Source organism: Cibotium barometz, chromosome 60, assembly GCF_041138505.1.
Source record: "Cibotium barometz isolate CiBa-2024 chromosome 60, ASM4113850v1, whole genome shotgun sequence".
Classification (NCBI taxonomy): domain Eukaryota; kingdom Viridiplantae; phylum Streptophyta; class Polypodiopsida; order Cyatheales; family Cibotiaceae; genus Cibotium; species Cibotium barometz.
In genome coordinates, this window is record NC_141105.1 from 10,128,296 (window position 1) to 10,151,964 (window position 23,669).

At 42.6% G+C, this 23,669-nt stretch overlaps 1 protein-coding gene across 6 annotated transcripts in view; it reads right to left on the reverse strand.

Moving 5' to 3' along the window:
- Positions 1–10,218: 10,218 nt before the first annotated feature.
- Positions 10,219–23,669, reverse strand: part of LOC147604958 (uncharacterized) — a 45,236-nt gene continuing 31,785 nt past the window's right edge. For 5 of the 6 annotated variants that reach the window (XM_086793953.1, XM_086793956.1, XM_086793954.1 and 2 more), the window contains 7 exons: positions 12,654–12,937; positions 12,489–12,566; positions 12,361–12,399; positions 11,633–12,259; positions 11,465–11,539; positions 11,036–11,389; positions 10,219–10,717 (listed from right to left, as the gene is read on the reverse strand). In XM_086793953.1, coding sequence (XP_086650079.1) covers positions 10,577–10,717; positions 11,036–11,389; positions 11,465–11,539; positions 11,633–12,259; positions 12,361–12,399; positions 12,489–12,566; positions 12,654–12,937 — 1,598 coding nt within the window. In that variant the 3' untranslated portion in view covers positions 10,219–10,576. The remainder of the gene's footprint in view (positions 10,718–11,035; positions 11,390–11,464; positions 11,540–11,632; positions 12,260–12,360; positions 12,400–12,488; positions 12,567–12,653; positions 12,938–23,669) is intronic. The other variant, XM_086793957.1, reaches the window with a different exon arrangement.

Sequence of the window (23,669 nt, forward strand, 5' to 3'; positions counted from 1 at the left end):
CCAAATTCTAGAGGATATGTTGCGTTCTTATGTTAGTAAGAAGCAATCTAATTGGGAAGAGTACTTGCCTTTATTGGAGTTTGCCTATAACAGCTCCAAACACTCAGCGACGCGACTAGATTTACACCATTCATGTTAATGTATGGATTCCAACCGAGATCTCCGATGGCTGTAGGCCTAGAAAAGGAGAAGATTCAATCTGTCAAGGATTTCCTTGAAGATATGAATGATATGCTCAGAGCCGCACGAGAGAGCATTCGTAGCGCTCAGGATCGCGCTAAAACTTATGCAGATAAAGGATGAAGTAAGGTGACCTTTGCAGAAGGTGACTTTGTATTCCTCAAGGTTCCTGCGCAGTCAAAAACCATGAAAACGGGAAAGTGTGATAAACTTTCTCCGAGATATTGTGGTCCTTTTAAAATCCTTAAGAAAATTGGGGACGTAGCATATAAACTTGAGTTATCGGAGAGTTCTCAAGTCCATCCTATCTTCCATGTCAGTAAACTGAAGAAATCAGTTCACGGGTTAGAGAACGCAGTTTCTCCAGAGATTTTGGTGGACTTGATAGAGCCACCAAAGATACCACATGAAGCTGATAAGATTCTAGAGTATCGTGAACAGACAAACCCGACATAAAGTGTACCAGGAGGTACTTGTTAAATGGACAGATAGGGATGAGAAGGTGGCAACCTAGGAACGCCGTAGTGCAATTTCCAAAAGGTTTCCCAAGTTTGTTTTCGAGGACGAAAACTCTTCTTAAGGGGGGGGTAATGTCACGTAGGCTGTAATGCCTGTGAGACCGACGGTAGACCGCATGGCCATGTCCAGGGTTCAGTGGGAGAGGACGCCCATGCGGAGTCATGGGTGGCCAGGCTAGTGTGGACGGCAGGCCACACACTATATAGCCTGGGGAATGAGGGGCAATCCTCATTCTTCCTCTATGGCTGGGTGGTGAGCCAGAGGCCGTCCCCTCTTGTGGTAACGCCCGTAGCGACGTTACGTGGTTGTAACATGTGATGAGAAGGAATATGATGTGATTGGATAAGAATGGATGAAGAACGATGGGAATACATATGATTGGATGTGGATTAAGAAATGTAGAATGATGTGAAACAATGTGGAAAGATGAGAGTTCGTTATTATAGAAACTGTATTTATGACCTGTTTTTAAATGACTATTTTATGTCAAGAATGCTGGGAAAGCATTTTGACCGTCTTGTGGATGAGGTCGTGTGGAGACCTAAGTGATAAAGATGCAACAGCTGACGGAGAGTCAATGGAGGACGTCTCGCGTAGCAAGGTCGGCCGAGGTCTTGACCAGCCTCGGTTCGATTTAAATGGTGAGCTTCCAGTGTACGGTGGATGAGGGACCAAGGAAGTGGCCTATAAGTGAAGCGCTAGGTGACCGATGAAGGATCCTAGAGGGTGCTGACCATAAGTTGCTCAGGCTTTGGGTCGCTGAAGATACCCACGCGTGCCTCGAGGAAGAAAATGGAACAAGGTGTTGGAGTTGTTTTCTGAACTCGAGCATGGATCTGGTTGACTGACCTTACTGGTCCTCAACGAATGAGTCCATGGCTCTTTTATATGGATCTGTTTGGTTGATCTTGCTGATCTTCACAAACGAAGAGTCCATCTGGATTTTTATAAGTGAATATATTTTCGGGTACTATAAGCTAGGAACTATTGAAAAGACCCCTGAGTGGACAGGTGGTGAGCGTTCTGGTTGCCAATGATGCCATAGGTACACCGATGAAGGAATGATTGAAAATTAGAATTCAATCGAACACTTTGGGAGATTATGATCAGTGATACTATGGTTCATTAAAAGATTGTTTTAAAGACACGTGAATCTATGAAAAAGGCAATCTTATATTGGGTGTGTAAGTGGTATGACTATCTTGAAGTTTGCATGAAGCGCCGGCTAGGGGGCCTGGGAACTCTTTTCCGTGGTACCAGGGACAAAACATAACCAAATTCCTAAATGGATCCTATCACTACAGTGGTTGGGCAGTTGGCTAACCCATGTGACTGGATGGGGTTAGGCTAGACTGATGGATCCCTAAAATGAGACTCAATTCTATTATGGTACAATAGATGAAGTAAATCCCGGACAGTCCTTGTTCTATGGAAAAGAATCAACGACTGTGCCTCTCGATGAGGAAAAAAGCGTTGGTCTCTATTATTCAAGTGCAAGTCATTTCCTTGATCTGACCATGTGACTTACGGGTTCGATCGGATTAGTTCGGTTAGTTAAGGCTCTTGACTACGTTAGAATAAAAATATCCTCGAGAAATCACCCGTGCTTTCTGGGCGAGGGAAGCTTTTCTGGGTTGGGTTTTGGAAGAACCCAGGGATTAGTCTCTTGTCTGGATATCCGTGGGTGAAGCCCCGACTGAGAGGCTCTGCCCTGCACAAGAACTGCTACTTCCACTGCTAGCACCCCCAAATTCTCGTTGCACGGAGGGGGCAGGGATCTTTCAACTGGTATCAGAGCAAATTAGCTAAAGTGGATCAACCAGGAAGCCAAAACTTGTTGAATGAAAAATGACTAAAAATTTGATTATTTACTAATCTTAATTAACTGGATGATCAGCAAGATAATAAGCTCATAAATTTGATGGATTCTAAGCTAGGCTCTGATACCACGTTAAACTTGCAGCAATGTGATGAGCTATGGTGGATCAAATACAAGAATCATTATCATTAACATAGAGATTAGACGATGATTAAGACGAGATTAGTGAGCAATTAACTGATACCTTAACGTAGGCATGGATAATCAAAAACCAGAAAATTCTCATTACGCCAATGCCTCAATTTATAGAGTTTACATCCAAGCATCTAATCCCACTAATCTCTCCTTGTTGTGACTCCGCCTCTTTTGCTTGATTCTCTCCACCTCTTCACTTTTCCCAGAATATCTCCACACATCCTAAATCTTCTCATGCTACCCTTTCTTCTCTCCCAGTAGATACCTCTCACCTTTTCACTGCTTCTCACTCATTTACAGATTCTCTTTTACAGCCTCCTGCTAAGGGCTTGTTCTCGCACACACCCTATTTACTTGTATATTTCAACAACCATCACTCATCGTTTGCATGTGGAATGGTCCTGGAGCAAAAGAATCATCGTGTAAACCAAGACAAAGGTGTGCTAGGTGCATCTGAGTGTCGTGCCACATAATCATCCACCATACATCTCAAGTGGCATAGAATGCACCCAAAGATGAATATCCCGGCTCTGAAGAACATCGGATCATGTAGACACCCATGGGAGCCAAATGAACTCATCTCAAGGTCATCCTCATGCAGGATCAAATGGGAACCCATGCCATCATCCCACATAGCTCCACTCAAAAAGTCGAAGGCATGATACACTGATCTATATGTGCATGAGTGTAATCCGACCCATGAACTATATCCTCTTGTGCAAGACAATCTAGGTGTGTGTGAAACCCTAAGACAAGAGTAAGGTCACTATAAAGTTCATCATTGAATACTGACGAAGTATCTACACATGAAAGATAAGTGGTATCCTCCATAAAATTACTATCCTCAAAATCTCCAAGGTCACTAAGATCATCCTCATAGGTAGGGTGTATCTCCAAGGTCACTAAGATCATCCTCGTAGGTAGGCTGTATCTCCATCATCACTAGATCTTAAAAAATGTCAAAGACAAATACGAAACTTTCTAGATCCATAGGCAAAATCCTAACTCTCCTACAAGGAAGTACTGTCAAGATGTGCTCCGAAAGGTGAACGCTGCTGATGCTTTGCTTAAAAAGATGGCCGTTGTAGACGCTACCACCCACGAAGGTGGAGGTAGATGCGCCTAAACTGTTAAGTCACCCAAGAACGTGTGAACGCTGCCTGCGGCGCATGGTAAGCCATCTCCCAAGTGAAGCCTATGTTGTGTCTTCCCCAACCAGAGCCGCTACTAACAGGCTGGTACGATATGGTTGATGGATGACATCGAGGAAAGCTGCAAGCCTACATGCGTGGCTGACTTTGTATGTAAGCCTGCATGTATGGCTGACTCTATAAGTACGGCATTATGAGTGTGGATGCTACACGTACGCAGACTGAGTATGCTCTAGCAACATACCCGGTACCTGCTGCTGCATATTTGCCTTTCTACGAGTGTTGATAATGTCTGTAGGATCTAGGGCTAATGAATCACATTGGTAGGACCAGATTGGCTGAGCTTAACTCTGTGTAAATCAACACTAAGATAAGAGATGGAGTGTTCCTCAACATGTCAGAGAAACTGCCATTGATGCTCTTCCCAACAAAGACCTCTGAGACAAGCATCATGGTGGCCTTGAACTCAACAGCCACATCACTAGTATGTTTTTTCATTCACCATCTCTTGACATCATTCTCATCTTATTATCTTATTATGAGGTGTGAAACCCCTTTAAAGTCTTTACTAACTTATTGTTACACTTATACCTTCTACTGTCTCAAGTCATTGATCCTATCTTCACTTTGCCCATTGGTAAAATAGTATCCCAAAATGGCCTGAAACTCTGAAATGACTTATAGAAGTCTTGCACTAGGTAAATCACAGCACTTATACCATATAAATTGCATTAGCATCATGTGTTTGCAAGTTAAGGATCCTGTGGTGTATGGTGCACACTTGCTCACTCCAGTGGAGTGGATTCAATTCCTAGTAGGGACATACTTGCACACACAGTTGTCAGCAAGCTAACTTATTGAATTTTTTCACATAAAAATTGTTAAGCTTGCATACTTTTGCATCAATTATTCATCAACATTCTCTTTGCATAACATTGATGTCTAGATCTATAAAAGAACAGTACACTATACATTTTCTTGATGAAAAATGTACTAAAATTTTGTAATCCACAACGTGTGTTTGTAAACAGTGTTTTCTCAACACTTTTCTTGCTGTCTTTACTTGCAGTACATTAAGATTTACACTAATTTGTATAGATTTATACTAATCCAATAGATTTGTAATGTGTGTCCAACTTCTTTGTAATCTGTGTCCAACTTCTTTGCAAGAAAGTGACAAGATTAGATAGATTTTGATCAAAGATTACTTACTGTTGTTGTTATGCATTAAGCTACAATAATTGTAAATCTTTGCATCAATCTTGCTCTTTGCACTTGAAAACTCTACACTTAAATCTTTTACTTCGTACTTGAAACTGCACAGTAAACTGTATTGTGCCAATTGTATTCTACTAACTTTCTTGAAACTGCACCAAGATTCTATAAAGTAACCTTCTTCTTGTAGTATTCCTTCAAGAACTCAAAGATTTAGTAATCTAGGATTTCAATCTTGAAGAAATAAGGGCTCTAAAGATTAATCTTTGAAAAAGGATGCTCCCTAAGCAAGATAATACAAGGAATCACTAAAAATTAGTTTGTTAAAAATTTTGTAAACCCTAATTTCAAAAATCAAGAAAATTTTCAAGAAATCAAGATCAAGAAATTCAAGAAATCAAGTAGTAAAGTAGATTAGGGCTTTTTTAAGTAATTAATACAAATTTAAAAATAATTAATTCAAATTTCATTACTAATCTTCTCAAAAAAAATATTAATAAATTTAAAAATTATGTAAAAAATAATTCTAAAAATAATTAACACTAATCATGATCAAGAAAATGCATTCTAAAAAAATAGATTAACAGTAATCCAAAAATGATTATCACTAATCATGATCAAGAATATGTATTTTAAAAACTAGATTAAGAACAATCCAAAATGATTAATCCCTTAATCAAAGCATCAAGATCTAAGCCAAGAGCTTTGATACCAATGCAATGAAGGGGACCTAGGGATTACATTCATCAGCACCACATGGAGTATACACATGTCCCACTCATCATAGTAGCGAGTAGCACCTAAACATGGAACGATTGCCATGAATTAGCCATGGGAGTTTGCTTTAGGCAAGAAGTTGACCAAAAGAGTAATATGTCAAAAAGGTATAATATCCTAAGGTTGGTGCCTTTAATAGTCCCAAGGTCTTTATATGGCCTACACAATATATGTGCAAATGCCCCTAAGCCCCATGTGGCTAGGACTATCGTAGTGACCGAGTTGGTATCATCAGGTTGAGGTAACTCAAGAATGTTTTCCACAAAGTCAATGGCTAGCGTCGTGCAATAATCATCAAGCAATCTTGGTTTAGCCAACAGCAAGTAGTCATGCATCTTAGTATCGTTTACTCCCCTATAGAAACATGGTAGTAGTTGCTCTCTCTCTAGGTTTATACCTTGAGTTTAGATTTTAGAGACAAGAGATGTAATCTCTCATCGACTCATGCTCCTGTTGCTTATGTTATATACAATTGAGCCACAAGGCTCTACTTGTCTCTACTTCGTGCAAAACTAGATACCAACACACTCTTAAGTCGTGCCATTGTCTGGCTTAAGCGATCGATACCATTGATGTGCCTTCCCTTTTAGTATAAGGAAAACGTAAATATTTTCATCTAGTCACACCGATCGGTCCACAAGCCTTGCACACCGATTCAAATATCTCCAGGTATTGTATGGCATCACCAACATCTGAGAACTTTGACATTAACCTTGCCACATCATTGGGCTTGGCTGGTGTTTCTCTTTGTGGTGCAAGTACAATACCTAACTCCCTAGCAACCCCCCTTCGTATTTCTTCGACCATCCTTAATAGATATGCGAGTGTTGTGACTCCCACTCCTCACTAAGACAACCCGATGGTGGTGGAAACAAAATCTAAAGAAAATTTGGCATAGTAAATTGCTACTCAAATCTAGATTGTTTTTATGGTGATGCTTGTTGGGAGTGCTCCAAGTTGGAGAACTTCTTGAAAAAAGACACATAGCTACAGCAGCAGAGCGAAATGCCCTTCTTGTCGTTGCATAACGGAAACAATGATGCGTCTTCTTTGGTCTTGTCCGCCGCAGACCGAAAGTTTCCTTTGCCAAATTTCATATTTTCTACAACTCGAATTTCCAAGGTATTCCTTCTCTATATTTTTTTGGCTCTTTGTTCCTTCTCTATATTTTTTTGGCTCTTTGTTCCTTCTCTATATTTTTTTGGCTCTTTGGGAGGTGGCCTTCTACATTGGCCTTTCTAATCTAGACTAGATATTGGGCTTTGTGGATAATATGGCATGCAAGAAATTAGTGGGTTTTCATTTCGTAAGAATTGCGCGCGATCCCTACTTTCGTCAATTCTTGCATCAATCTTTGTTTGACACCATCCACCTAGATCAAATTGATGAGGGTCAATTGGCTTTGTTTTTTTAGTGCTTTTAACTTCTTCGACTGCTCTTTAAGAAGTTTGTCTCTTTTTTGAAGGTGAAGCAATAAAACATAGCTTTTTTATTTTTTTTAAAGTGTGTGAGAGAGGAGAGAGAGAACTGCTAGGAGTACGAGAGAGAGAGAGAGAGAGAGAGAGAGAGATGTATATTGGAAATTGCAAGTCGAGAAAGAAAAAAGTGTGTAAGAAATCTATGTTAGAGCTAAAGAGTTACAAAATATGACATCTTTCTTTTAAAAAATTGAACAGAAAACGTTAGAATTCGAAGGGTGAGTGAGCATGAGAGAAGGTGTATACCATTTGTGTACTCTGTGAAGCATCTATACTCAGTGGAACTATGGGTAGAAAAAGCTGAAGGGGGAGTTTGGACTTCTACCTTTAAATCGCAAGGGATCTTATGTAAGAACAAGGGAATGGTTCTTCAAGTGCGTGTCAGAGGTGTTGCAAGAACCTGAGAGTAGGTACATACCTGAGAGGGGGAGGAGAAATCGTCGAGTAAAGAATGCACACTGACAGTTGTTTACTTGCTATTATTATTGAAAGTTTTCCATATTTTACACCCAGGTTCAAATTTAGATTGAGAACCTTGTAAAGCATTCAACAATTGATGGTCTCTAGTTTTGGGGTTCAAAGTTAGAATGGAAACCTAGGAAAGCATTTAACAGTAAAATTTGAAACATTATATAATTGATAGACTCAAGAGTACAATAAAATGTTTTCGGGTTTTCTAAATTATTTTGATATGCTATTTATCTGAGCGGTGTAAGTGGTTGTTTATAAGGTCCTACCTTGGGTTGTTTATAAGTTCCTACCTTAGGTTGTTATTAACCTAAGGTTTAAAAACGCTACTCTTCCTTCTTCCTTGTCACACAGCTGGAAGCCAAGTTGTCAGGCACACCCTCTCCCACCCTTGGCACACCCTCTCCCTGCTCCAATTCCACTTCTCGATAAAAGCTTCATCGGTACCTCCTTGGTTCCTCTGCTTATCAAATGAGGTGCCGAGCATGATGCCCCCTTGCTCCTCCACCTACTACTCCCTTCCCTCCCACTCCTTCTACCTCTGCCGTCTCCCTTTCATTGCTCCTCCTCTTGAGAGAGAGAGAGAGAGAGAGAGATTGGCCGCCGTTGCAAGAACAAATAGAGAGGCGTCCTCTATGAGTAGACACCACATCCACAAAATAAAGCATTTCTTGAAAGAAAATAGTGTGATAAAACATTAGCATAAAAAGCATTAGTTCACTTAATAATGTCATAAATTAAGCCCACCAGGCTCTCATATGCTCCTTAAGACATGCCGCCCTGTCATCCCCTACACATGACCCATTAGCCCACCCTATAGACAATTTAGTCCCCTATGAAAAACTACAAAGCTTAAGCGCGTAGCAAGTGAGTAAGTGCATGCGTGTGTGTGTGTGTGTGTGAGAGAGAGAGAGTGAGAGAGAGAGAGAGAGAGAGAGAGAGAGAGCATAGGAAAGGGAAGGATTCTTGTTGCAATGAAGCAACGTAGAGGAGGCAACTGGAGCAAAGCAATGCAACGCAATATCAATAGATGTAGAAGAGATAACTACACAAATAACCACTCATGTAAATGCAAGGGCTAGTAGAGGTATCCATCGAAGGGGGAAATGGATTGACACTATCAGATCAATGGTATAAATGTGCAATTTTTGGTGTTGTAGTGCACACGTGGATAAAACAACTTTCTCTACCATTCCAGATGGATTCGGTGTGTTAAGAAAAGAATAGGAGCAGAAAAGAGATGGGAAAAGGGAGAGGGAAAGAAGAGAACTTAAGAAAAAGCAGAGAGAAAAGAAGAGAAAGAACCAAGAAAGAAGAAAAGACCTAAACGGACAGGTAAATAGTCACTAGCTTGCCTACTACAACAAAAAACTTCTTGTAACAGTGCATCAGTTGTTGGCCAATTGTTGTTTCGTCCTCGTTTCACCTTGCTACAGATAGGGTGCATTCTTTAATACGTGGCATGTGTCTCTCCGAATCAAGTGTATTCACAAGTTGACAGTATTAAGATGCAGTTAAATGTTTAATCTTTTCCTAAAGTAGGTCAAGATTTCAATGAGCTAACAATGCAAGCATATTTTTCTCTTGTAGAAGTTCAGCCTTTTAATATGTACACCATGAACACCATAAATCTTAAAACAGAATGTGCCTTTAACATATACAATGTAAACCTTACTAATTTAAGAGTCAACGGACTTAAGGTCAACATCAAACCACTACAATGAGAATAGTTGTGTTTATCACTCTCTCTCTCTCTCTCTCTCTCTCTCTCTCTCACACACACACACACACACGCACACGCACAAAGAAAAGTTACCAACCAGCCCACCGCAATTTATAGAAACTAACATTCTTGATGATTACTTTCAAAAATTAACTCTTGAAAACCCGCTACGCCGCTTCATATCCAATCTCATATTAAGGTTGGAGGTAGTTTTGCAAGTCCAAGCATTCGACTCTCTCCAGATCTTAATAATACTTCCGAAGTACAGCTACCACACGTTCACGAGTCCTAATCAATTGGTGCTGTGGTTCTCTCTCTCACACACACGCGCGCGCGCATGCACGTGCACGCAGTGCAAAATCTCAGACTCGATCATAAGCATTTTGAAGATTCCTATGAAGAAGAAGCTCTGATGACTTAATTTTAAAAATCTCTCTTAAATCTTTAAGGGAGAAAAAGACCCAAGGGTATGATAGAAACAGATAAGTACTGGAGGCTTGTGAAGGCAGGCACGATCAATGTTCTAAAGAGGGAGAAGTTTCTTTTGTGTGCGGTAGCATCATGCCAAGTTTGTACCATGAGTAGGTACGGGGGCTCTTAAACTATTCCAAGAAAAATTGACCTTAAAATGCATAAACAAAAGAAAAAACTATCATCTTACCAATCCTGTCTCCCCTTATTGACTCTTGTATACCAAAAACAAAACACTAAATTGTGGATGTACATTGCCAAATTAACCACATGACTAAAAAAACTCCCCTCCGACAACATGGCCAAAGAGGAGAACACAGCAGTATGAGGAGTCCATACCACAACCATAGTTGCAACCTCAACACACCCGACACATTACTTGGACTTGTGATACATCCACAAGTTCAAGACATTCCTTCATTAAACCATCTGACGGAAATTACATAAAATCCAAAGCTAAACAACAGAAAGATAAAGTACTCACAAAAGCACATATACTCCATCATAGCCCTGAGTCAAGGAGACTGATTTGAAGCTTAAACATGAGCAAAAATTGCCATTTACTTGTGTGATGATTGGCTCAACCAGTTTGACTTCGGAAAGCCTGCTGTAGCTGAAGCACTTGCTGTCTCTGTTCAGGTGGTAAGGAGTTGATTTGCTCTAGTGTCAGATTCATCACTTGCTGCAGCAATGCCTTCTGCTGCTCCAACTCAATAGGCATCTGCACCAGAAGAAATTTCCACCAAAACTAATAGTAGGATGAGTATGGAATGCCTTCCACTAAGAAGCAATCAGCAAAACACGAGAAGAAATTCAGCTGGTTACAGAAAGTTCCTCGCCCCTGGGACAGGTGGGGGACTGGCAAGATTGCCCATCCATCCCTAGCCACTGACAGGTGAGGTGGTTCTGTAACCAGCCTCACTGCATATGAGGTCATATCATGCAAAACTTAGTCTAAACAAGACCAAAAAAAATCATTTGCTGCAAAAAAGATGCCTGTCTTCTAAGCCTGAATACTCTTTTCTTTCTGTTTACAAACCTGTGGCTGATGTTGTAACTGCTGTTGAGGTTGAGTTTGTGTCAGGGGTTGACCATATCCTTGAGAATGATTCAAAACAGGTCCACCTGCCAAAGAGGAAGGGATTCCACCACCACCAATGAAAGGATGATGTCCAGGAACCATGTGACCAGCCACACCCACTGAAGCAGTAGCCTGGGGGGCAACCATGGACCCACTTGATGGCAGCGGTTGATTCCAAGTCATCAAAGGAGCAGAAACACTAGGGACACCCATGCCTGGCCCTCTTCCAGCCTGTGAAGGTCCACCCATGGGCAAAATGGCACCTTGACCAACGACGGCACTCGCACCCATGTCAGCTCCATTTCGAGGCATCTGCAAGAGCACATCAGTACATCTTAACTTTCAGCATCCCCAACAAACATGCCAAAACCCTACTTGTTAACCAACCTGGAACATATGTTGTGGCAGTGGCTGATTAGGCAAAGGCGGGTGCAAGTGCTGAAATGGTGACCCCGCATTCGTCTGGGGAGGACCAAGTTGGGAGTCAGAAAAATACAAAGATGATCCCATAGGATAACGGAAAAAATAAAACTCATTGGGACAACCAGAACATACCGGATAGGGAGGCTGAGGATGGTAAGGGTGGGAACCAGCAGCAGGGTGAAAACCCATCCCCTGTGTGATTTGCTGCTGCAGCTGAGATGGGGTTCCCAAAGGACGAGGCTGTTGTGGTAAAGGTGGTGGGTGCAAAGGCAGGGGTGGCTGAGGGGGTGTGTGTTGCAGAGGCAGCTGCAGGCTTGATGGAGGTGCCGTCTGTGAGTGAGGTAGCATTGTACTGGTCCTTGGGTTCGATTGCTGATGTGGTTGCACAGTCTGCTGAAACGGAAAGGACGACTGGTTAGACTGCACTGCAGCTGAAGATTGAGACTGCACAGGCTGCTGAAACGGTAAGGACAACTGGTTAGGCTGCACTGCAGCACTTGAAGATTGAGACTGCACAGGCTGCTGAAATGGAAAAGAAGACTGGTTAGGCTGCACTGCAGCATTAGAAGCTTGAGACTGCTGGACTTGCGAGTGTGGCAGCAGCATCTGAGGCTGTCCCTGTTGAGAAGGTGTCTGCTGAGTAGGCAGAGACTGAGGCACATTTACAACTTGTGGGGGCTGAACAGCTGGCACTTGTGGGGCCTGTGCCTGTACTGGGGGGTGTTGTGCAGCTTGGGCTGGCACACTTAAAAGAGGTGACTGCATAAACATACACACACAGCTTGTTGGTATACATGTGCAGAAATGCAACACGGCAGAAAACCAAAATAAAAAGCGCACTTTAAGAGTGAGTTGCTTACCGTATCCGGAGCCCGCACCATACCCAGCATGATCTGTGCCTATAAAAGAAGAGGGTGATAAGCACGACCTAGTATCAGAAAACTAGAAGGGAAACATGCACACACACACACATACACAAAAGAAGCACCTGAAAAAGAGCCTTCGTTAACTGTGGATTTGCTATTAGAATTTGGCGTGCTTGCTGTTGATTCTGGTGAATCAAATCCTGCTCATACTACAGGCTTACATGGTCAGTCAAAACTCTGGATATAGCTTGTGAAATGCAGGACGCATATACACCCAATCCACTTGCCTTCATCTGAGAGACAATTTGATAGAGTTGATGCTTTGACATGCCAGCTAATTGGTTCGTGAGTGCATCGGCACCAACCGCTGTTGCATCAATCCCCCCGCCATTTTTTGGGTTTGCATTCCCCAAATTTCCTTGACTCATCATAGAAGACATCTGTGAAGTACTCGTAACTCCCTCTATGGCAGTAGCTGCAGTAGCTGCAGAAGCTGCCAATCCAAACCCCACCGAACTATTTACTGAAGGATCTGTGGCTGCTCTCGGTAAGCTTAATGGCTTCGGCACCTCTGCACAGTAGGAAAAGTTAGCATTTCAATAATGACACTAGTAATCACAATGTCGTTGAAACATATATTACACGTTGTTTTTGCATTTTCTTTACACTTTTGGCATACTAAAACACCCGAACAGCAAGCAGTTGCGATCGTCTTTTGCAATCCAGTCACATGGCAGTGTCATTCAAACTTGCACTTAATGACACTGCCATGTGACTGGATAACAGAGGCCAGATATTCTCTGAGTCATGAGTGTTGGGGTAAAGGCACTATGCCCACCCTTATAGTGTGTACAAGCCCATAAGTTATAGTACATAGTACACTTAGTACTTTTAATGTACTAAGTGCACTATGTGTACTAGTGCAATATACATGTGTGATAGGGGAGTCACACACTCATGCCTCATGAGTTGACTTATCCCCACAACTCTCTCTCTCTCTCTCCCTTGTTCTTCTCTGTGTATGTCTCCCACATGAATCTCAAAACCCTAATTCTTCCTTCTCCCACACAACTGGTATCAGAGCTTAGTGATCCCTCCCTCTTCCCTCCTCTCCCACACAACTTTTCTCCCACTTTATGTGATGAAATCACCAAAATCTGGTTGCTGCAGATTTTGGACAGCACCTTAAATGTGCTCTGTTGCCCTTCCAAAGTACTGTACAGCAGTACCAAGTGCTCACCAATGATGTACCAAACCTGTACCGACAAGTACAGCAGCTGAAATTGAACCTTTTGGCCACTCAAAACAGTGTACAGCCATGCCAAAACTTGCACAAAGCTGTGCCAAATCTGTACCAACAGGTACAGTAGCAATAAATGCTCTCCTAGCTGTCCAAATGAGTGAAAATCAGACTTTTACAGTCCCGTATACTGCATACAACAGTCCCGAACAGAAATTGGGCAAAAGCTCCTTGACTGCAAGCTGATTTTTGAGGATTCAAGGCATAAATGTCTTGCCTGCTGCTTTGCCAAGCTCAACAAGCAAACAAACTTGAAAAGCCCCTTGATTTAAGATCAATTTCTGATCATACATGGTACATTGACGCACATGAAGGCATCCAGAGTGTTCACGATGCTTCCCCCTGACCACATATACATCAAAATAATGAAAGCCCCTTGATTTACAGGCACATTGAGTGCTTGACAGGCATCAGCACATTATCCACAGCATCAAATGCGATCGCCTGCATGCAAATCAATCCAATCGGCACAAAAGCCCCTTGATTTGCACTGCAATTTGCTGCAATTTTGCCCAAATGTGCGATTTCTCACATCATACAGCATGTATGAGTGCTTAATTGCACAATTACATCAAAAACCCCAAATTTCGACATCCAATTTCCTGCAAATTGATCCTGATTGTGACCAATGTCCTGCAAATTGATCCTGATTGTGACCAATGTCACCCAATTTTGCCAATTTTGCTCAAAATTGAGCAATTCGACACCTGTATCTGCTCAATTGTTGATTGTACTTGCTCAATTGCAAATCCCAAAAAAATTTTGAGGAAAATACCTTGTAATTTTCTGATTTTTCTCCAATTCGCAGGCTGAATTTTAGTTGTTGCAGGAGAAAGGGGGGGGCATGTCTGATGCTGCTGCTCCTGAAGCTGTAGCGTATTGGGCTTGCTGCATTAAGGGCTGCCGCTTGAATAGCACTTTCTACCACAACAGTAAGCCGGTGGAACTGAATAGCACTTTCGACTTCCAGTAGGAACTCCCAGAACGTCTCGGTGGAACTCAGCCAACTGCTGCGCTGAGGCGAATGACAGACGACGGGTGTGAAGTGGTCGAAGTGACAGGTTTGGAGTGTGGCGAAAAACGGCCACGGCAGAGGTTAAGCGACCACGGTGATCTCAGGCGTCGCACACGTGGGAGATCGTAGGCCCGTTTTGATGCAGCAGACGGAGGTTGTTGGCCCGTTTTGATGCTGTCGACTCAATGTTAACGCCTCCGCCTAGTTGTGTTGACGCCCAGCCGACGCTTCTTCACTCGCCTAGTTTCGACTGTGAGCACTTTGTGTGCTTTTGGTGCAGTGTTTGCACATTTTGCAGGGAGTCAGGCATTGACGCTATGGCAACCACAGGTGAGAGCTCTTCATTGCTTCACATCAAGAAGCTTGAAGGCTCGCATAATTACGATATTTGGCAAACCCAGTGCTACAATGTGTTGCTCCAGAAAAAGCAGCACAAGCCTATCAAAGAAAGGGGTGTAATGCCCGCTTCTCTTACTGCTGAAGAGTGGAAAGATATGGATGAGCTAGCAAGATCTACTATCATGTTGTCTGTGTCAGACTCATTACTTTTCAGCATTCGTGAAGAGAAGACAGCTTGGGGAATGTGGCAGAGATTGCAGGACTTGTATGCCCAACAAAGTGCCTCAAGCAAAGTGTATTGGTTGAAGAAACTCATAGGTCTTCAGATGAAGGAAGGGGCGTCTATGACAGCCCATCTAAATGAGTTTAATGGTATTGTCAGCCAGGTCATTAATCAAAAGTTGGCAATGGACAATGAGTTCAAAGCCACTTTTCTGTTATGCACTTTGCCAGAGAGTTGGGACACATTTAGGACAGCCACTAGCAATTCGCATGCTATGCTGTCATATGCAGATGTTGAGGGTGCTCTTCTTCAAGAAGAGATGAATAGGAAAAACAACTCTGTTGGAAAGTCCAATGCAATGAATGCACGTGGGAGATCCCAGCAAAGGGGGAAAAGCCAAGAAAGGGGAAGGAGCAAGTCTCGCTCCAAAAAGGATTTGGAATGCCATTATTGTGGCAAGAAGGGACACATTAAAAAGCAATGCTACAAATGGAAAAATGATCAAAAAGAAAAGGGAAAAGGCAAAGACAAAGAGAAAGATGAAGCCAAAGATGTAAAGCCAAAGGGCAAAAGTGGAGTCAAGATTGAAGAAATCAATGTGTCACATGCAGGTGGCAGTGAGGATGAGGTCCTATTTACTTCTTCACTTGATGCCCATTCACTTCTTACAGGTGGTCATGGTATGCACTCATGGATCATTGATTCAGGTGCCTCCTTTCATGTCACAGGTTGCAGAGACTTGTTTGTCAGGTATACTGCTGGCAATGAAGGAGTGGTTTATTTGGGTGATAACCATGCATGCAAGATTCTTGGCAGAGGTGATGTGAGGCTTGTGTTTTCAGATGGCTCACAGCTTATGCTCCATGATGTCAGGCATGTGCCTGAGATCAAAAAGAATCTGCTTTCTACTGGACAGCTTGAGATGCTGATTATGTTACCACATTTGGTCGTGGAAAGTGGAAAATTAGTAAGAGCTCACTGGTTGTTGCCAGAGGCTCTAAGGTGGACACTCTTTATTTTATGCATGCAGGTGTTTGTCACCATGCTAATGTAAATGCAACCGAGCTGCCGGAAATCTCTATGTGGCATAGCCGGTTGGGACACATGAGTGTCAAAGGAATGGAGCAATTGTCTCGTTTGGGTTACTTGCCTTCTCTAAAGTTTTCAAGTTTTCAGTTTTGTGAGCATTGTATATATGGTAGGCAACTACAGTGCCCCCACAAGAAAGCTCTTGGACAGAAAGATGCTCAGTTAGAGCTTGTGCATACAGATGTATGTGAGATGCCTCAGCTTTCTTTGGGAGGGGCAAAATATTTTGTGTCTTTTATTGATGATGCCACACGCAAGGTGTGGGTTTATCCTCTTCGTTTGAAGAGTGATACATTCTCAGTGTTTCAGAAGTTTGTTGCTCTAGTTGAGAATCAAACTGGCAAAACACTGAAGGCTTTGCATTCCGACAATGGTGGAGAGTATATGTCAAAACAGTTTCAGGACTTTTGTGATGCTAAAGGCATCAAGAGGGAGCTCTCTACTCCTTATGATCCTCCACAAAACGGGACAGCAGAGAGGATGAACAGGACCATACAGGAGAAGGTCCGTTCTATGTTGTCACATGCTGCATTACCTCATGGTTTTTGTGCTGAAGCTGTTATGACAGCCGTTCACCTTATAAACAGGTCACCTAACACGAGGCTTGGTGGGAAAGTGCCAGAAGAAGTATGGACAGGGAAGCCTCCGTCATACAAGCACTTGAGAGTGTTTGGTTGCGTTGCGTACGTGCACATACGCAGGGAAATGCGCACCAAACTTGATCCTAAGTCTCACAAATGCATATTCCTAGGATATGGTGACAGAGGTGAAATGGGGTATAGACTTTGGGATCCCGTGAATAGAAAGATCATACGCAGCAATGATGTCATTTTTGATGAAACATGCATGTATAAGGAGCTTGCAAGGCAACAGGAGCCTGGCAGAGTCATCTTTGATGATGATGGACATCATGGACAACAACCAAGGGCTGTAAATCAACCATTACAGCAAGAAAACCAGCCCTTAAATGGTGCTGAAAATGGTCCAAATGGACAGCCAGATATGGCAGAAGATATCCCTATGGATATACCACAGTTAGAGGAGATACCGGGCATTATATTTCAGCCTTATGGCATGGAACAGGAGCCACCAATGGGTGATATGCAGGCTGGACAGCAACCTGCAAATGATGGTCATTGGGTACGGAGGTCCACAAGACCCTCCAGAGCCCCTGACAGGTTTGTTCCAGGGGTTGACTACTTGATGCTTACTGACTGTGGGGAGCCCTCATGTTATAAGGAGGCTTTACAGAGGGCAGACAAGGCTCTATGGGAGCGTGCCATGAAGTCAGAGATGGATTCTCTGCATAAAAATGGAACTTGGAAGTTGGTGCATTTGCCTGCAGGCAAGAAGGTTTTGCCATGCAAATGGGTTTACAGGCTCAAAGTTGCATCAGATGCAAAGCCAAGATACAAAGCCAAGTTAGTGGCTAAGGGCTTCAAGCAGGAATATGGTGTGGACTTTGATGAGATCTTCTCTCCAGTGGTCAAAATGACCACACTTACAGCTGTGTTGGCTTTGGTTGCGCATGATGATCTGGACTTGATTCAGATGGATGTGAAGACTGCTTTTCTTCATGGTGATCTCCATGAGGAGATATATATGCAGCAGCCAGAGGGTTATGCAGTGAATGGAAAGGAGAAGCTTGTATGCAAGCTGAAAAAGAGTCTTTATGGGCTCAAACAGGCACCAAGGGAATGGTATCATAAATTTGATACATTCATGAAATCTCAGAAATTCAGGAGAAGTGACATAGATCACTGCTTGTACACCAAGAAAGCTTTGGATGGCAGTCTATTGATCCTCATCTTGTATGTTGATGATATGTTGATTGCCGGGAAATCTCGTAAGGAGATGGATACCTTGAAGCAGAGGCTGCATCAAACCTTTGATATGAAGAATTTGGGTGATGCAAATCACATCTTGGGTATGCGGATACTTCGGGACAGAAATGAGCATGTGTTGTATTTGTCTCAGAAGGAATACATTGGCAAAGTCTTGCAGAGGTTCAATATGGACGGGGGGAAGAAGACTAGTACTCCTTTGCCTCCATATGTGAAACTCAGTGCTATGGACAGCCCACAGTCGGATAGAGACAGGGCTGATATGGCCAAGATTCCGTATGCTTCAGCTTGTGGCAGTCTCATGTATGCCATGGTTGCTACTAGGCCGGACATTGCATTTGCAGTGGGAGTGGTTTCTAGATACATGGCCAACCCTGGCAAGAAGCATTGGGAAGCAGTGAAAGGTGTCATGAGATACCTGAAGGGCACACAGGATATGTGCATTTGCTTTGGCAAACAGGATGCATTAGTGCATGGTTACACGGATTCGGATTATGCCGGTCATCCAGATAACCGGAAGTCTACTCTACCGGTTATGTGTTTACATTCACAGGAGGTGCTGTGTCATGGATATCCAGGATGCAGAAGTGCACAGCCTTATCTACTACAGAGGCCGAGTATATTGCAGCCACAGAGGCTTGCAAGGAGGCATTATGGCTATCTCGGTTTAGTGGTTGATTTGGGTCATACAGGGGATATTCCATTGTTGCATTGTGACAGTCAGAGTGCCATCCAGTTGGCAAAGAACCCTGTCTTTCATGCAAAGACGAAGCATGTGGATGTGAAGTATCACTTCATCAGAGAGGTGATAGAGAACAAGCAAATTCAGCTTGTTAAGATTCATACGGATGACAACCCGGCAGATCTGTTGACAAAGAGTTTGCCTCCGGAGCGGTTTGCTCATTGCAGACACTTGATGGGCATTGGATGAGGCCAGTTTCAGCCTTGATATGGCCTTGTATATTATCATGTACATGCTGATTTTTTTCTTTTCCTTTACTTAAGGGCACTTTGCCTTTAAGTGGGAGGTTGTTGGGGTAAAGGCACTATGCCCACCCTTATAGTGTGTACAAGCCCATAAGTTATAGTACATAGTACACTTAGTACTTTTAATGTACTAAGTGCACTATGTGTACTAGTGCAATATACATGTGTGATAGGGGAGTCACACACTCATGCCTCATGAGTTGACTTATCCCCACAACTCTCTCTCTCTCTCTCCCTTGTTCTTCTCTGTGTATGTCTCCCACATGAATCTCAAAACCCTAATTCTTCCTTCTCCCACACAATGAGATCCTGATTGGCTAAGGAGGGCATCATTATTAGTTGATCATGGCTAGTTTCTCCCATACAGGGTCACAAGCTGATCATAGTTGTCAGGTACGAAGGTACAAAACAAGACGAAGGTACGAAAAAACGGTACCGTTATGGGACTTTTTATTTCGAAAAAATAAGTTCGATAGAGGTACTTTCGACTTTAAAAAACACTTTAAAAATAGATATTTGTACACATTTAGAGATGCAAAGTTGAGAGAAGGTGGCAAGGTAGAAAGCCCCCATTGCCCAAACAACCATAAAAAACCGTAAAACAAAACAGCAAGAAAAAAAAAGGGGCATAAACAAAGGCACCCAAAAAAAAACGGCCATTCAAAAAAAAAAACAGTTTCGCAGTAGTTTCATACCATACCGGTTTTTACGTACCTCATGAGCAGTAGTTTCGCTTGCATAGTTTCAAACCATACCGGTTTCGCAGTAGTTTCGCTTGCATAGTTTCATACCATACCGGTTTTTACGTACCTCATGAGCAGTACTAGGTTCGCAAACAACTATGAAGCTAATATCACATCTGTATACACTAGTGATAGTCATTCCCTTAGCCTCCAGGTTTCAAGGTTTCGATAAATCAATATTTTTATTAATTATAAATATTTTAAAAGCCACCTTAAAACATAGTATGATGATGGAAAAACCTTGAGGTGTTGAGGGTTTTAGACAAAGGAGGAGGACAGATGTCACAAGATGATGCAAAAAAAAAGCAAAAAAAATCAAAAGAATTTGAAAGAAAAAGAAACCTCAAATTCGGGCAAAACTGTTGTACTGCCGAGGGTTTCGAGGGTTTTTGAAACTGTTTCAAAGTCTCAAGGTTTCAAAAGTTAGAAACGGGTTTCTTTGTGACTATGGTACTAGTATATTCCATATTGATGGTTCATGCATTGGATAGAGGATTAAGCTAAGCCAAGCTTATGGTGGATCAAAATGTAAAGGTTTCACGATGACAACATAAGCATGATTATGTAAACTAAATCAAGATGAGTGAAGCATAATGGCAGCCCAATGAGAATGGCCACTTATATTGGTAAGAACAAGATACAAGAAGCCAAGAAAGTTGACCCTCAATCATCTCCTTAATTCTCTCCCAGGTTCTCTCCTAGCCCTACCATTCTCTCTCCTTGATTTTAGCTCCCTAGATTCAAGGTGGGCTGATTGGCATATACCACCAAGTTGCATTTGTAGAGATCCCCTCGTAAATCTCTCTACTTCTACAGAAGGCGTTTACATAAATGTTTAACCGTAGACAAATGGCATTAAAGGTTATTTGCTCAAATCCCTCATCCCCAAATACATCAATTTGTCCAGTAATCCCTCCCTCAAATTGATGACCTCAACCCTAGATCTAATCTAGTTGCATTGGCAATAGACTCATTTGGACGCTCTAGCACCACATGATCTCACTCCAAATCTAGTCCATTGGTTTACAAAGTGAGAGGATTCAATTGACATTTATGACAATCATGAGTTAGGATGCACATGAGCAAAAAATAAAAACCCCAATCATGATCAACAAGGTTGGCCTCGTGTGGAAACGTAGTGAACGTGCACTTTTGATTTTATAGGTTAAAAAACGGACGCAAGTCAACGTCGTTTTTTTTCCTTACGTGCATGTGGCAGCCTCTGTGCGGCGCAAGTCTTCTCCTGCAGGCGTCTCTCTCTCTCTCTCTCTCTCTCTCTCTCTCTCTCTCTCTCTCTCTCTCTCTCTCTCTCTCTCTCTCTCGCTCTCGCTCGCTCAAGTCTCTCTCTCTCACCCTCTTGCAAAATTGAAACTAAAGGTTGCATAGTATTAGTAAGTGCTTTAATGTTCATTGATGAATCTTCAAACTTCATATTTCAAAATTTTATAAGTAAATTATAAATTTTGTATATATATATATATATATCGGGGGCGGCATTCACTACGTTTGGAATCTTTTCAGCGCGTTTTCCAAACGTACTAAATGTATCGTTCAGTACATTTGGAACCACCTTGGCTTCTTTGTGTTCTTCCTCTCCTTCATTTCCTTCTACAAGGTTGGCAAAAATCCTTTTCTTGGTGAAGTAATCCTTCTCATGGTAGCAACCAGCTTTGCCACAAAAGTGACACTTGATGTTGTCTTTGGCCATGAAGGTAGACTTTGATGAAAATCCTTTGAATGTCTTCTTTGTATAGTGGGGTCAATATTGGTTGATGTAGTCACCTCGTCTTTGCTTGATCTTGTTCTCCTCCTCCAGCAACAGGAATGCCTCAATTTCCACGAGCTTAGGAGATGGAATGTTGGAGGAAGTGGGAACCAATTACCATAGTCCTCTTGTGGACGACTCTTGAGTAACACTACAATGTTGACATCTTCTTCTATAGCCACTTTAATCCTTGCAAGTTGTGCAATTTTGACATCTTCTTCTATAGCCACTTTAATCCTTGCAAGTTGTGCAATTTTTCATGTAGTTTAGATGAGAAGAAAGAGAGTCTCCAGGATTCATTTTGAGTTCAAGAAACTTATTTAGCAAGCTGATTTTTGAGCTCTTGGCTTGTGCACCAATCCTCTTATGCCTCACAAGATGTGTCCTTTGTCAAATGGGCAGCAGAAATGAGACAGTACTCAGATCAGAAGTACAGAAATGAAAGAGAGGAGAAGGTGGTATAAACTCTACTATATACACCAAAATCCGATACAAGAACAAGTGGGGGGGGAAGAGTGGTATATATACCACCTTGGGCTGCCGCTCGGCCACTGCAAAACAGGCCGACAACAGCAAGAGAAGCACACGACTGAGAAAAATACCAATCGGCTAGCAACAAATGAGTTGGCCAGCAAAAAACACCAGTCGGCCAGGAGAATACACATCGGCCAGCATGTACACCAGTCGGCCAGCTCACACAGCCCCCCAACACCTAGCAAAAACTCGAAAAATATGGACAATGAGGAAAAATGGAGAGACTCCTCCACGGGCGGGCACACCCACAACAATGGCCCTCACTCCCTAGTACCTACTGAGTAATATGGTAGAAACAGGAGATGACTGCTAACATCCCCTCTCAGCTCCTGGATCTAGAACCAACCCCAGTGAGCTGGAGTGCTGACGGAGCATCTGCTGAGGTAGAGGCTTCGTGAAGAGGTCCACCGCAATGTCCTCCGTCAAGATGAGCAAGATGTCACCAACCAAAATCTTCTCACGAACAAAGTGATATCTATCTCTATGTGCTTGGTCTGGGCATGGAAGACCGGGTTCTGAGCAATCGCTATACAGCTCTGGTTGTCGCACTGGATGACCGTGGGTTCCTTCTGTGGAAACCCAATCTCGCCAAGTAACCTTCGCAACCACACCACCTCGCAAGCAACACCACAAGTAGCCCAATACTCTGCCTCAGTAGAAGACAAGGCAATAGTTGGCTGCCTCTTGCTGCTCCAAGAAATAGCTCCTGAGCCAAGGGTAAAGCCGTAGCCTGAAGTAGATCTCCTCTTGTCTGGATCTCCTCCCCAATCAAAGTCACTCTAACCTCAGAGAATAACTCAGTCCTTCATTCCCCATCCAGTGTTATAAAAGAGTCCAAGATCTTTAGTACCTTGCAAATACCGCAAGATCTGCAATCTTGCATCCCAATGGTCTTCAAAGGTGTCTACATAAATGAGCTCAACAGCCCCACTGGAGTTTAACTCAAGTCCAATCTAGTGTTCATCAACCAAATCAATGAACCAACAAGCTTCTGATACAAGGAGGCAACAACCTGATCACAAGGATCATGTACTATAAGTTTGGTATTTGGGTCCATTGAAGATGAAATAGGCTTGCAATTCTCCATCCCAAAGGCCTCCAGCAACTCATGAACATACCGTTGCTGAGAAACAAAGGACCGCCAAATCTCCAATCCCAAAAAGAAATGAAGTAAGCCTACATCCGTCATCTCAAACTCCTTTGACAAGGCAGCCTTCGTCACAGCTACGTGCTGCACATGACCGCCAGTGGGAATAAGATCATCCACATAGAGGATAATCAAGGTGACCATACCGCGTTCCCAAAAGAGATACAAGTTCAAATCTACAACTGATCTCTGAAAACCCTTTCTAAGAAAGAAAGAATCAATCTTTTGGTTCCCAGCCCTGGTAGCCTGTTTAAGACCATACAAGGACTTCCGTAAGCTATACACCATACTTTTTGATCCCGGAACCTCAAAGCCTA